This window comes from Melanerpes formicivorus, unplaced genomic scaffold (genome assembly GCF_026170545.1).
Source record: "Melanerpes formicivorus ecotype bairdi unplaced genomic scaffold, bMelFor1.0.p_v2 SCAF_1, whole genome shotgun sequence".
Classification (NCBI taxonomy): Eukaryota; Metazoa; Chordata; class Aves; order Piciformes; family Picidae; genus Melanerpes; species Melanerpes formicivorus.
In genome coordinates this window covers 56,437,186-56,451,470 of record NW_027142353.1, presented here as the reverse complement: position 1 = coordinate 56,451,470, position 14,285 = coordinate 56,437,186, and the positions used below count along the sequence as shown (strand labels likewise).

At 42.9% G+C, this 14,285-nt stretch overlaps 2 protein-coding genes across 4 annotated transcripts in view; both read right to left on the bottom strand.

The window, feature by feature from the left end:
• EEF1AKMT1 (EEF1A lysine methyltransferase 1) overlaps nt 1-605 on the bottom strand; it is a 28,038-nt gene extending 27,433 nt beyond the window's left edge. For both annotated transcript variants that reach the window (XM_068144192.1, XM_068144209.1), the window contains exon 1: nt 564-605. The gene's annotated coding sequence lies outside the window, so the exon portion shown is untranslated. The remainder of the gene's footprint in view (nt 1-563) is intronic.
• Nucleotides 606-2,811: 2,206 nt separating this feature from the next.
• XPO4 (exportin 4) overlaps nt 2,812-14,285 on the bottom strand; it is an 87,901-nt gene continuing 76,427 nt past the window's right edge. Inside the window, exons 22-24 of one of the 2 annotated variants that reach the window (XR_010988029.1) lie at nt 13,216-13,308; nt 5,817-12,125; nt 2,812-5,066 (exon numbers count right to left, since the gene is read on the bottom strand). Coding sequence is in view for 1 of the 2 variants with exons in the window: in XM_068144174.1 (XP_068000275.1) it covers nt 11,928-12,125; nt 13,216-13,308 (291 nt within the window). In the remaining variant the exon portion in view is untranslated. Of the gene's footprint in view, nt 12,126-13,215; nt 13,309-14,285 lie in introns of both variants that reach the window. The other variant, XM_068144174.1, reaches the window with a different exon arrangement.

Sequence of the window (14,285 nt, the reverse complement as noted above, 5' to 3'; positions counted from 1 at the left end):
GACATGGCTCTAGCTTCATCCGATGCAAACACTTTACGTAGCAGAAGGACAAAAGCAAACGGTTCAGCCCTTATTCTCTCCTTTTCCTGCCCCCTCTTGTATTCAATGCTTTGAGCGCACACTGCTACAAGCCCGTAACCTCCACACCTCCCCTTGGTGCGAGGCGTTAAACAGCTCCCGACGAGGCAGGACCCCCGCCCCGCCCCGGCCTCCCCACTCGCCATCTACCCCATCGCAGCGGGGTGCGGAGCAGGTCGGCAGGCAGCTCAGCGGTGCCCCAACCCTGTTGGGAGTTCCTCTCCCGCCTCAACAGACTCAGCCGAACCGAGCCGGAAGCAGCGCGTCCGCGCCGCAAGGACCACGATTCTCCCACGCCCGGGCCCCTAAAGGCCGCCGAGCGCCACTCGCGCTGCAGCAGACGTGGGCCAAGTGCAGAAACGGCCCCAGCCCCCCCGCGCACGAAGGCGTTACACAGGAGGGGACACGGCCTGGCGGACACGCGGCCTCCACGGCCGCACAGCTCTCCAGCTCGCGCTCGCCTTCCGCGGCCTCGCTTCACTCACCGGACGCCAGATCCCCGCGCGCAGCCAGCGGGCGTGCGCCCCCTGCTGGGCACTAGGGGAGGCCAAGGGGCGGTGCAGGGCTCACAGCGACTGCTCCACCCTTGGCTGCTCCCCCATCGGTGCTCCCCCTGGCGCTGCGGGCGGGAGTGGTGACTGGCGGATATTGCTGGTCGCTCGCGCGGGACTTTGATACGACCCGCCCCCGCCGCCTGAAGGGCAAGCTTTGGTTTAGCTGTCCCTTTCACCACTGCGCCGGTTTGGTGGCTTCAGAACGGTCTTTCGAAGGGTTTCCAGCATAAATTCGGGCTTCCTTAAAAAGCGGCTGCTGTGCCGAGAGGCGCCGCCGCCAGCCGCATCAGCGCCGCTGCCCAGCGCGGGTCCCGCAGCGCCGCTGCCGCCGCCTCTCGCGTCCTTCCCCTACTGGGGATCAGGCCCGCGGGAAGCGCGCATGGTTCCAAGAAGTTATTTTCACAGATACAGAAATATTAGGGAGTGTGTACCTCAAGTTCGACATGCAGAGGTAGTCAGTCACACTAGATTTAGAAATCACCGCTGTAGCGCCAGTTACACGCCAAATAATACAGTAGCCTAGCTCCCCGCACTTCCCCCCCCCCCCCCCCCCCCCCGAACTGGCCCTTCTTTCCGTTTGAATTAAGCACTGTCACGTTGGAACAAGCTCCCTTTCTTGCATAGAGATAGTGAGGTGATTCTTGCATAGCTTCAAAAGATAGCAAGTGTTAAAGTCCCTTCCTTGTTTTAACTTACAGCATCATGGGCATAAAAAACTTCCCCTCTCCCCCTTTCCCATGTTCTTGTCTGGCACTTCTTGTCATTTCAGAGTGGCCCAAACCAAAGGAACTTCCTCACCACTTTTTTTTCATTCCTTCTTTGGGAAGCCTGGTGATTTGTAAAAAGCATTTTCATAACACTGCCTTTCTATTGTTCAGGGACTCTCCCCTAAACCAACTCATAGGAGATTGCCCGTCAGATTAGATACAATTAACCCCAACTGCAGACTCTCCCATTCTCCAGAGCTACCACCCAGCAATGAGTTGAAGAAGAAAGGTTTTTTTTACCTACAACCTGTTGAACTTATGTGCTACAACACTTTGTGGCTGAACAGAGAGTACTGGGCTCGGCCCTGGGGTCCTACAACCAGAGAACAGTTTCTGTGGAAGATGGAATCACTCAGTATGGAATCATTCAATTTTGATGAAATATTTTTGCATCACAACTTCCCCAGGTAGCAGAAAATCGAAATGTCTTGCTGCAACAAGATGGAGTTAGGTTGATTTTTTTTCTTCTTCAAACACCTATGCTTTTTAGCTTTCTCTTCCCTTTAGAAACAAGGCTTTGCATGACAGTAGAGCTCGAGGGGCATTTCTTGTTTTTAAAAGCCTTCCCAATGATCTGTATTCAGTACATTACCCCCTTTCAAAGATCTTGCCAGAAAAGGTCTTCCCCGTATAGATGTTCCAATGTGAAGTGCATCCACGTCCATTCACATTACCACTGCTGCTGTAATTTAAACCAAATCAACCCACCCCCTTTTTCCCTGCATTGCTGCAAAACGACATCTGCAGAATATTACTGAGTGCAATAAGAAATCTGGTTGTGAAATTTTCCTATTTCATGCATGTTTGCAAAGCATTTCACAGGAAAAATGTTTGGCATAGGGCTGATAATAAAAGAAGAAAGGAGCCTGGGCAGTCCAGATTCCCCAGAGCAACAGCCTCTCCCATTATAAGGGATTCCTCCACACCAGGAGAGTTAGAGATCATGTAAGGGCACACAGCTGTGCAGGGGCTTGGAAGAGTGGGCAAGGCAATATTATTTAGGTTATGATATCAGATACTACTTGGCAGCAAACAGCTCAAGAGCTCGCTTGAATCCATGTTACAAGGCGGTTCCAGAAGGAAAGCTCAGTGGGAGCTCTGGTGACCCAGTAGGAAGGAAAACAGCTTGTATCTTGCACAACAGTTTCTTTGGGATGTGAGCACAAACAAACCACAACCAGCTATGGGAAAACCTGTAAAGTGCACCATGCACATTTGTCAGACCAGATCGGGAACAAAGCATGAAACAGTTTTTCAGAACACAGTTCTACCCTGGAAAGAAGTAGAAGCTTTTTACCCATCAGGCTTTTGTGACTTAGGTTATTTTTTGGTTTATAGCCTATTGTATTTTTTCTTTACAAATTAAGTCTATACTTTTCAGTCCTCTTGCTGTAGCACGAGCTATAGCCGTATTAAAAAGTATAATCAGCTTTAATATGAAAATAGATTATTACATTCCAATATTAGACTCTCTGCGGTTGCCATTAAGTCTAAAACAAAACAATAATCACTTTTCCCCCTAAAAATATTGACATCTTAGGGCTGGCAAACCAACTGTGTCTTAATTTGAAAGGCAGTCAAGCATGCAGTGTTTTATGACCATACAGGGATTGCTTCTAGTTAACATCAACATAATCTCACTTCTGAAGTCAGAAAATAGAAGTGGAAATATGCTACTTGCAGAACAACCTGTAACATCACATCGTTGTAAGAGTTTTACTGCACTTTCAGTACCAAGCTGTTCTACAGATGCAGGTGAAAACATGAGTCAGAGCCCTGTGGTGTAGCTCTGCAGGCCAGGTGCTTCACAGCTTCCAGAGACATTGAATCATGTGGTAGGTCAGACTATCAGTCAGCCTCTTAAAATCTTGCAGTTCTCTGAATTCAAGTACAGCAGTAAGTTTTCATCCTCAAGCAGTTTACAGACTCCCAACTATTTCTCTACTGGAAATGCAAACCTTCTCAGAAACACTACAGTGACACACGATCACACCAGCTTCAACTTTACCAGGCTTTGTGGATCCCTTGGAAGTCATTCAGGGACCACAGAGGCCTGCAGTCTCCAGACTGAAAAACACTCTACTGAAGTGACCATTAGTCACTTAAAACCACCTATTGACATTTTAAGGGGATTTTGAAAAGCAGTTAAAAACCACCCTGAAACAGAATTACCAGCATCTATACATCTGTACACTTTAATATCCCCAATGACTTCCCTGTGCCATATTGCTCGTGATTTATACCATTCCTTCAGAAAAATGCCCTGGATACATGCTAGCGTACAAACCCATGGGATTTTCCAGCCAGAGCTCGCTCATGGTTCTTTTTGCCTTCTCCCCCTCCAACACCCTCCCTGCCCTTCCCCACCCCCACCAAAACAACAAAAAGAAAGGGAAAAAAAATAAAAAGGAGGTAATCACTCTGCCATCACAAGAAGCAGGAAGGAAAATATATAAAATATATTTAGCAAAACCAGTAAAATTAAAGTGGAACAGAAAATGCAGTCAAGTAGCAAACATGTACAGCAGCAGGTTTTACATTTTGTTCCTACACACTTCTGCACTTTTCACACACACTTTTTAAGGAGAAGGAAGAAAATAGAAGTAAGCTAGTGTTAAGAAAGAAAACATTGGGGGTTTGTTTTCCTGAACAGTAAGTGGGGTTTATCACTGTTTTTGCTTTTGCAACTCCGATTCAGACTATATATGCCTCTGTGAAAAATAAGAGAAGGACACCATTTTCTCAGTCCCTGGAGTAAATTACACTGTCCTCCTTTTACAGACTATACTGCTACCTTAAACAGTTACACTCGCATGTTCTAGACATCATCTGGCCATCTTAAGGGATGTAGGTAACAAACATTTTAACCAAGATACAAAACAGGTATCCCATGTTTCCAGCTTTCCTGAGGCTGAGTGAATTGTTTAAATACATGTGCGCTTATCAAAAATCCATGATACAGTACATTTTTAACAGTAGTTTAAGAAACCATGAAAGTGCATAACAGCCTAAAAGCAGGCAAAAAGTACTTCAGAAGAACAGTCTTTCCTTAAAGCGAGAGAAGAATGTTAAGCCTTCCCCAAAGTAGTGTTGCTCTTGTGTGAGGACACCAGTGATCTTCCTAAAGACTCCACAGTGTGGTGGTAGGGTTTTGGCTCTGTGTTTTCTTGTTAATAAGTTACAACAATCATTTGCATGAACAAGAGACCTTTAGAAGCATCGGTGCGGTTCTACAATTGAAACAGATGTCCTCACAGCTTACTAAATCATGTTATGCATCAATACTTGTGTTGGAACCTAGTGAAAACTTTCATTCAGTAAACACCAAACAGAGACTGGAAGCGGTTTGAATATGCCACAAACCTAAGATGCATCATCCAAAGCAATAAGTTAAAGCAAATCAAACATTCACACCTTTGCAACCATGAACGGTAGGCCAGAGGGGAAGAAAAAGGGAAGTACATCACACCCAAAGCGCTGCCTTACACTCTTAACTTGCAACAGCAACAGGGTGTCAGAAAAACCAAATCCTGTAACATCTGATAGGCGTTAGGGTGAAAACAGTTGTTCCATGAGATTCAAATGTAGACAGGAGGAAAGCTAGTACTGAGTTCTGCATCAGTCACAGTGGGTAACTTCAGCATTCTCTTCAGAGATGTAGATTTGTCTGGAATGTTTAACCAAAATTAAGAAGATTTTATTATTTAATTAGTAACTGTCACACCAACAATGTTGAATTTTACACAACTCCAAAAGAGCAATTTCCCTTTCCCCCAAACAAATGTGTTGATGAAATGGTAGGCTTTTGCTAACCCTTACCAGTCTGACATGGGTTATGAAGTTATGGGATAACACTTCTATTACGGGTTTCTTCTTACGGTTTAGCTTGGGTTTTGTTTGTTTGGTTTTATTTCCTCTCCACATAAGGTTGCAAACTTTACACTTTCCTCTCCTCCTCCCCTATTCCAGTTAATGGACGACCTCCTCAGTTGACCTGCCAGACCAATTCAGCTTGGAAGGTTAAGCTTTCCCACCTTTCAGCTCGTAATACAGTGGTAAATCATTGAAGGGAAAAAACCACCAAACAACTCCACCGCTCATGACTGAAGCACATTTAAATTTCATAATGGTGAGACTGATGGAGTTTGGGTACACTTACACAGGTGTGAATAAAGGCTCTGTACCCAATTCAAGTTTATTCCACACCTCATATTTAAGGTAAAGCCTAATAGTTCCAAGTTCTACACTTGGATACGCTGCTGTTAACCTTACTGGCTGCTTTCAGGGATCCCTTCAAAATTACTGTAAATGTTTCTGTCATTCATCAAAATGTTTACTGAACTAAACCAGGCCAATACAAATATATAACTGTAATAATTTTAACTGTTGAAACTAGTAAGATTCTAGTGATACCTACAGCCAGGATAAACAGCAAGCTGTCACCGCCACAGTTGTCGCAGTTTTACTTTCAGGATTTGTGAAGGCTTCTTTCTTTTTTAATTTTGGGTTGTGTAGGGGTTGTTCTTTTATTCTGTTTAAGAACTGAGTGCATGAAAGCAAGAGGAGAACAAATGGAAACAGCTGCAGTTTACCCAAATGTAATTGTATTACTGCACATTAGGAACTGCTGCCTGTAACTGGACTCTTATGATATACCTTAAGTAATGTACTGTTAGATGCTACCTACATGGGGACAGATCACAAGCCTGAAGAACATTTCCGTGCCAGATATCACCAGTGGCTGATGATTCAAATCTACACAAAAGAAATTCTGAGACCCAGAAATCAGCCTGCATTCTGGGTAGACAAACACCACCAATAGCAGACACCTGAAAAGTCAACAAGAAACTGTTTTTTTGGAGGACAGGGGAAAAGATTAACTTCAGTCTGTGTTCACAGCCACTTCTGGCGATTGCAGTCCAGTGTGAGATAATCCTGTGGCACACAACTGCATTTTTCAGAATCATGCCTCAAGTGCCAATGGAAATTGAAGTTGCCCCATCAACTATAAATGAATTACTGTGCATTCACAGTAGGCCAAGAGCACAATGTGTAGCCTGAGGTTTAATCAAGTTCCCATGTTTGTTTCCATGGCAAGGAGGTATGGCAAATGCCGTTTCAGACATTCGTCACAGGCGAGCTTTTGGAAACATATTAAGCAAGAATACACACAAATCACACATGGCCAAACCAAAATAACAAAAGTCTTTAGTGGAAAACAATTTTATCCTCCTCCTGTTTATGGATCTTAAAAATACACAAAGTGTTCATTTCAAAATCGAAGATTCAGTTGTGATAAGGCTTGATGACACAGCCACTTCCCAAATCTTACTGAAACAAATTGTGAAATATTTCTGTGCAACTCTGTATCTCCAACTGTACAGGTAAAACAATAATACTTGAAATCAGCTAGCACTTCAATCCCTGCATTTTCAACGTATGAACTCAACATAGGACTCAATTATACATTTGAAGTATTTACACACTTGACCGACAGCAGTATCAGCATTTATTGCCTTCAAACTGCATGCTCACTGCATGGAGGTTTGTTGTTATGCACTAAGGGAACAAATGAAAGAGGATAGTATTTTTTTCCTAGTTATAAACTCTAGAATGGTTTAGTGGGAGACTGAAATGTGCTGGGGAATGCTACTAGAAAGAATGTTATCAATTTCAAGTATCAGGCTTGATAGATTGGGGGCAAAAAAAAAATAGATCACACAGGTTGTATCTTTCCCGTGAGGTTAGAAGGGTCTTCCAAATCTTATAAGAATTCCAAATCTTGTAAGAATAGCTTGAAAGGATGGGAAAAGCAGAATAGGGGATGGGAAGAAATGGAAGAGCAGAATCTAATTCACTGAGGAGAAAGGAAAGCCTGGGATATTTTATTTCTCAGTTGCTACAGCCCCAAGAAATCTCATACTGAAAAAAACCCCAAGAGCTTGAGGCTCTAGAGCAAATCACACTTCATGATTTGCTTCATGATTTGTGCCAGAAAGTATTAATCTCATTTACTGCAAAGAGGGCACAATCTGCTCATTAAAAGCAAATTTATGGGGCAAGGTGGGGGAAGGGTCAAGGCTGGCTCTTTGAATTTTAATTATCATTAGGCTTTGGTTATACTGAGTGACTGGAACAGATATGGGAGAAATGAGTGGTGTTTGTTCCTTACAGAAAAGCATAAAAAACCCAAACCAAACAAAAAACCCAACCACCAAAAGTGGCACTTGTCACAAGTAGAGGCACCAAAGCCTGAATATCTAACAACTGTCCTCTCCCTATGTAGACCAGAACCGAGGCACACTGGTGGGGAATCTTGTTTAAGAAGAAGCCACCACTTCAGCTGGCTGCAATTGAAACAAGTCCGATTTGCAGCCAGCATTACTGCATCGCAGTAGAGCAGTCTTGGGAAACACTGCACCACTGCTGCCTCTACTGGGCTTTATAATTATGAAAATCTCCCCTTTTCGTTACAGTAAATCTTACACCTCACAAAACTAAAATTAAAATATTTAATATTTACATAGCATCTCAGATCCTCAACGCATTGTATAGGCATAAGCTAATCCTCACAACACCCCTGTGAGGTAGGTAGGTATTATCGCTATTTTAACAACGACAGCTCTAACAACTTGCCCACGGCCACCGAGGATCCAGTGGAAAAACTGATACAAAATTAGAGGAGCCTGGCTCCTACTGCTGCGCTTATATTCATCAAGCTACTTCCATAAAAAACACCCCTTCTCATGTAATTATTGAACCAAGGCTGAAATTACTTGAAGTGTTTTACAAGAGAAATGCTGTGACTTACATTTTGGAACAGTTTCACACAAATTTAAGATTTTCTTTACCTTTTAAAGAATTAGGTCTCAAGTGGACAACTGGCTGCTCTGAGCAAGCTTATTTCCTAGAACTACATGGCTTAGATATAAAGGGATTGACCCAGGTAAACACTGGGGGGCTGTAGCGAGCGCTATGCACACTCAAAGAGATGACTCCAGTTCAAACCCCTCTCTTTCAACTAGTAGGATTTGGACATGCTGAGAAAATGAGTTTTTTTTTCTTGTTCCTGAGGAAAACGGTGAGCCCTTTATCACTAAACAGTGAAACACAAACCTCTGGGCAATACGTAGCAGATTCTGGTGGTAATTCAGTGGAGATAGTTAAGGCATAAATGCACACAAAAGGGGAAGTTTCATGCAGTAGAAGTCTACTTCTCCCTGTCCATGTGTATCTGTGCTTTCAAGAAGGTCTTGAATTTCATGACCCAGCTAGATGGTCATGTTTGCCAGCATCAAAAATTATAGGCTGAACAACAGAAAACTATGATGCCAGCATCAGAACTGGCTATTACAATGGGGATGAAGCTGCCAAAACGGGAAAGAGGCTGCTCAATTTCTAGTCTCCAAATGAAAACACTGGAGCAATAATCTCTTTTAGCAAAAAAGTCTAGACAAATATGTTACAATGAAATCATGCAGTGTTTATAATTCAGTCTGAGTTGGCTTTTTCTTTTCCCCCCTTTCCAAAAAACCCAAACCAAACCAACAGGTGCATTTTTAAAGTAATTCCTCACTTTGCACACTGAAGGGAAAAATCAATGCAAAAAGCAGTGCAGTGAATGCAGACAGCTTACGGGGAGTCAACTCCCAACACTCACTATAAATAGCCTATAAGTCTTCCCAATGGACCCAAATGAGCTTTTGTGTCTAGATTTACATCAATGCTTGTGTAGAAGATCACTGAAGGAATTTTTTTCCTTGCTCTTTCTTTTTTTTTTTGAAAGGCATATAGAAGCCACCTAGTCAGCAACAGTATGAAGCAATAAAACTTATTCCCAGAACTTTATGCAACAATTTCATGGATGTCACTAAGTAAAGACATCTTGGCATTTGCTCTGAAAGAAAAATAAAACGGTATGGGAAGATTCCTGCTGAATATGCAAGAGTGGCGTTAAAAAACAACAACAAAAACCCCCAAACCCAAGCACAGGAGACTGTTGTCTAGCATAACATCATGTAGGAAATTACAAAACCAACCTTGCTTGGACAGTTTCCCTTTAACACACAATATTAAGTGAAGGGCAAAGGGAATTTTTAAGCAACCTCCAAATCGAGCCTTTGGAAGTAAGTATTCATAGTTTAGCAAGTCCCGCTAGTCAAATGCTGCTGTGTGCCTCTGCTTGTTACAGCAAAATGGGCCTGACAAGAAAATTAATGGGTATGCATATTACTTTGCCCTGAATACTACCTTGATCTGTGCTCCAATTTGTCAATGACAATAAGCAAGATTTCAAAACTGCAAAAATAAGACATTTTTAATAGTAAGCCAGCTTTAGATTAAAAAAAGACAGAGAAAGAGCTAGTTATAAAAGAAATTATAACCAAATAGATCAGTTATTCCAGCAGATCCACAACATTTGAAGGTGTTTGCCATGATTTCTTTGAAGACTTTGGCCTAAATATTTGACACCATGGCAAACTAGCAGCTCCTACTGCTGCTTATCTTCCCAGGCTTTAATGTCTTTCATCTGAAAAAACCCCATGGGGTTTCAGAATGGCTGCCCTACCCAAACACACCTCTGGAAGCAGTTTCAAGAATAGCAACACCCAGGCAAATGTTAAAAGTCAACCATCAGAACAGTTTAAAACCAGAAGGATCTGCCAGGATCGTTATCTCCTGTGCAAGGGCACAGTCAAGAAGTCTTTAAAGAAAAGCATTAGAGTTTCAAGAACCAAAATTGAGAGCAACACCTCTGTTCTAAAACGCTACACAAATCATCTTAGAAAGAAAATACTAGCGGGGAAGGTCCATTAGGGAACAAGTTTTTATGGTCACTTTTCACTGCTCTGTTCTCACATAAATTAAAAGAGAAAAGCACAATGAAAAGATGGCTTTTTGGTTTTTCTTCCTTGTGGATCCATGCTTGAGACAGGTATGGATTTAAATTAAACCCAAAACCAAACCAAAACTAAAACCTCAGGTCACTTATAGCACAGTATTACAGATTCCTGTCTTTTAAGCATCCTGGCTATTGTGACTGATTTTGAGATGAATAGCTGAAGAATGGCACAGAGTTGCAAACATGATGCTATATATAGCCATGTAAAGGTGTATGCTCTACATTTTACCTAAATTTTAAGTAAATGGCATAATCCAGCAGAGGTCTTAAACAAAAGGGCTCACTTCTGCCTCCATGTATTTCCACAAAAATCAGTGTTCCTAGACATGCAGCACTTCAGTTTGCTTCCGTTTTATCTGGCTTACAGCTGGAGACAAAGCAGGCCTTGCTTTCAGTATTTGTATGCTGCTTCCCTCTTGCTGGTCCACTATATTCAGGGCACTCATGTTATGCTCTCATAAGAGCTAAAGTGCTGATATGAAAAATACCAAGCAAGAGCAGAGCAGCTGGAAGGGCTGTGTTGAATCTTGCTCCGCTTTCACAAAACCAAAAATCCCCCAGAGCGCTACACATCCCAGTTACCTCTCTCCCAAGTCAAACAAATATGGCCCTTGACTAAAGGGTTTGATGCCCCTCTTCTGGCATAACTGGTTTAGCTAATGCCCCAACTTAAATATTTGCCAGTAATTTACACCTTTTGAATTGTTATTGCTTAAGCAAACAGTTCAGTGTAGAAGTACATTGCAGTTGCGTGCAATCTGGGTATGGATCAAAACAGACACTGAAAGTAAAACTACACATGAACCTTGCACTAGACACTCATTCCAAAATGACACATCAACATGAAGGGCTGCAACAGGTACACAGCAGCTTAATGCCAACATCCTAAACCAACTCTGAGGAGTCAAATCCTGCCTTAAATTTCTTAAAGTATATGAACTTTCTTTTCTTTTTCCTTTTAAATTAAGGCAATGAAATGGCTACAATTCCTAAAGTTCATTTTAGGGGAACAAAAATATACACCTTTTTTTTTTTCCTTCTCTCTGAACTTTAGGCAGCAGAACACAATGTAAAACCTTGCATTGCATTAAATATGCAATATCAGGTCGATGTAGAAAACCAGAACTAATTGCAAGTTCAAACACCATTTGGTTTTTCTTCTCCGTTGGAACACAAACTCAAATAGAGGAAAAATAAAAGCTTAAAATCAGCTAAACTGTTTAGAGCTTTTTATGTATCTGCATCACACTAACATGATTTTTGGGTAGAAATCTGTACTTTTATCTAGTCACCCATATTTTAAACCAGTGCAGGGGGAAAGGCACTGCATTTATTTCTCATTGTGCCCATATCTGTTTGCACATATCTGGAAAAGATTTAAAGTCGGATTTTCTGTTCGCTCTCTCCCACACACAAGTATGACAGATTGCAGCTAATACATAATAGCAGAAGCTGATTCAAAGTTGACCTCTCCTCTCTTCCATTGTGTTATGTTCAAACTTCCAGGCTCTCTAGAACTGAGATGGCTGCAAAGAACCCAGAGACAGGTACAAGATTTAGTCAGCATTCAGCATTTCTCAGTGCATTTTGCAGGAAGGGTCTAAATTAGGCATAAAGTTTTGTTGTTTATTTTACACAGAGAAGTCCACCAACATTTGCCATAAATTCTTCTAAACTCTTTAAGAAGGCCATCTTCTGCTTACGGTCCAGTGTAGGGGGAGTACTGCTTGCAGTAAGCTTGTTGAAGGCATCTGCTAACCGCTGGTAAATTACTGGATCTTGCTGAGTCGATAGCAAAGTTTCAACTAGCTCTGAATATTCAGCCTGCAAAATAAACCAGAATCTTATTAACCTCAAAAACTCCAAAGATACAATGCACACAGCTTCTCTCATCAGGAAAAAATCCAGAATTGAAACTGTGACAGAAAACTATCAGTACCTCTCCACCTGTTATCCAGTTTCACTGACTAGGGAGTCAGAAGCCACTGCGGGCTTGTGGCCTTTCACCTACTTCTCAACCAGATAAAGCCCTTCTATCAGACACCTGTATATCATCAATTTCTAAAGGATTGTAGGTAATGGCTCATATTCCACCTGAAAGCTGGTTACAAGTGGCCCTGAGAATTCTCCAGATGAGAGTCCTGTTAAATATACTCAGTGACCTGGAGGAGGAAAGGAGAGGCACTCTCCTTATCAGTGGAGGAAGCCATACTGGGGAGTACAGCTAATGTGTTCAAGGGCAGGACTGACATTCAAAGACAGCTCCTTGGGCTGGAGGACTGAGCTGACAGGAAGCTCATTAAACTGAACAATGGCAAATGCAAAGTCCTGCAGCTGACTCAGACTATCCCCCGTGCAACTACACAGGCTAGAAACTGACAGGCTGGGGAGCAGTTCTGTTGAATAAAAGACCTGAAGGCCCTGGCAGACAGCAGACTAAGCAAGTCAGCAGTGTGCCTTGTCAGCAATGAACATGAGCAGCATACTGGGCTTTATTTAGTATTTGTCTTTACACAGCACTTGTCAGATTAGATGTGGAATACTGTGTCCTCCTTTGGATTCCTTAACACCAGAAAGATACTGATGAACTTGAATGAGTCCAGTGGTAGACCACCAAGAGAGCCTGGCAGGTGCTCAAAGCACATGAATTTTAATGATGATAAAAAATTCAACAGGCCGCTCGGAAAGCTTTGAAATATCCATCTTAAAGTTTGCAAGACACAGCTGGCAAACCTCCTGTGCAATTTGATCTGAATTCAGTGTTAACTGCACTTAGAGCAGGAGGCTGGAATATGGACCTCCAGAGGGTCCCCTCCAACCTGAATAATTCTATGATTTGCCACACCCAGATTAATTAACCACTTTCCTTTATCAATTGACTGGTTTTCAGAGTATAAACATCTAAATGCCATACCTGATGCAAACACACTAATGTGTAGAATGCTTCTCCTGCTGCAGTTGTCATTTCTGTATTGTGCTTCTGAAGTACCAGCATATCAAAGACCATCTGAAATAAAAAAACCCAGAAATAGTTATAGAAGTGTAAGCTTCACCAACATTAACTGCTGAACCTGCTGAACTGCTGAACTGCTGAACCCAGGCACAAATACAGGCTGGGCAGTGACTGGCTGGAAAGTAGCCCTGAAGAGAGAGACTTGGGGGTGCTGGTGGACAAAAAGCTCAACATGAGCTCTCAGTGTGCACTTGCAGCCTGCAAAGCCAATCAGATCCTGGGCTGCATCAGGAGAAGTGTGGCTAGCAGGTCGAGGGAGGTGATCCTCCCCCTCTACTCAGCCCTGGTGAGACCCCACCTGGAGTACTGTGTCCAGTTCTGGAGCCCCTATTACAAGAGGGATGTGGAGGTGCTGGAACGTGTCCAGAGAAGGGCCATGAGGATGATCAGAGGGCTGGAGCACCTCTCCTATGAGGACAGACTGAAGGAGTTGGGGCTGTTCAGTCTGCAGAAGAGAAGGCTCCGAGGTGACCTAATTGTCGCCTTCCAGTATCTGAAAGGGGCCTACAGGAAGGCTGGGGAAGGACTTCTCAGGATATCAGGTAGTGATAGGACTAGGGGGAATGGAATGAAGCTGGAGGTGGGGAGATTCAGGCTAGATGTGAGGAGGAGGTTCTTCACCATGAGAGTGGTGAAACCCTGGAATGGGTTGTCCAGGGAGGTGGTCGAGGCCCCATCCCTGGGGGTGTTTAAGACCAGGCTGGATAAGGCTCTGGCCAGTCTGATCTAGTGTGGGGTGTCCCTGCCCATGGCAGGGGGGTTGGAACTAGATGATCCTTGTGGTCCCTTCCAACCCTGAATGAAGCTATGAAACTATGAAACCTCATCTTCACTTCTGATAATGAACATGTATTTACAAACAGAAGGTTGTGGTTTGTTCTCTTGCTTTTTAAAAATAAAATTGAAAACCCAGGTATTAGTAGTTGGAAAGCCAAATTCTTTTAGAATAGAATAGAATTAACCAGGTTGGA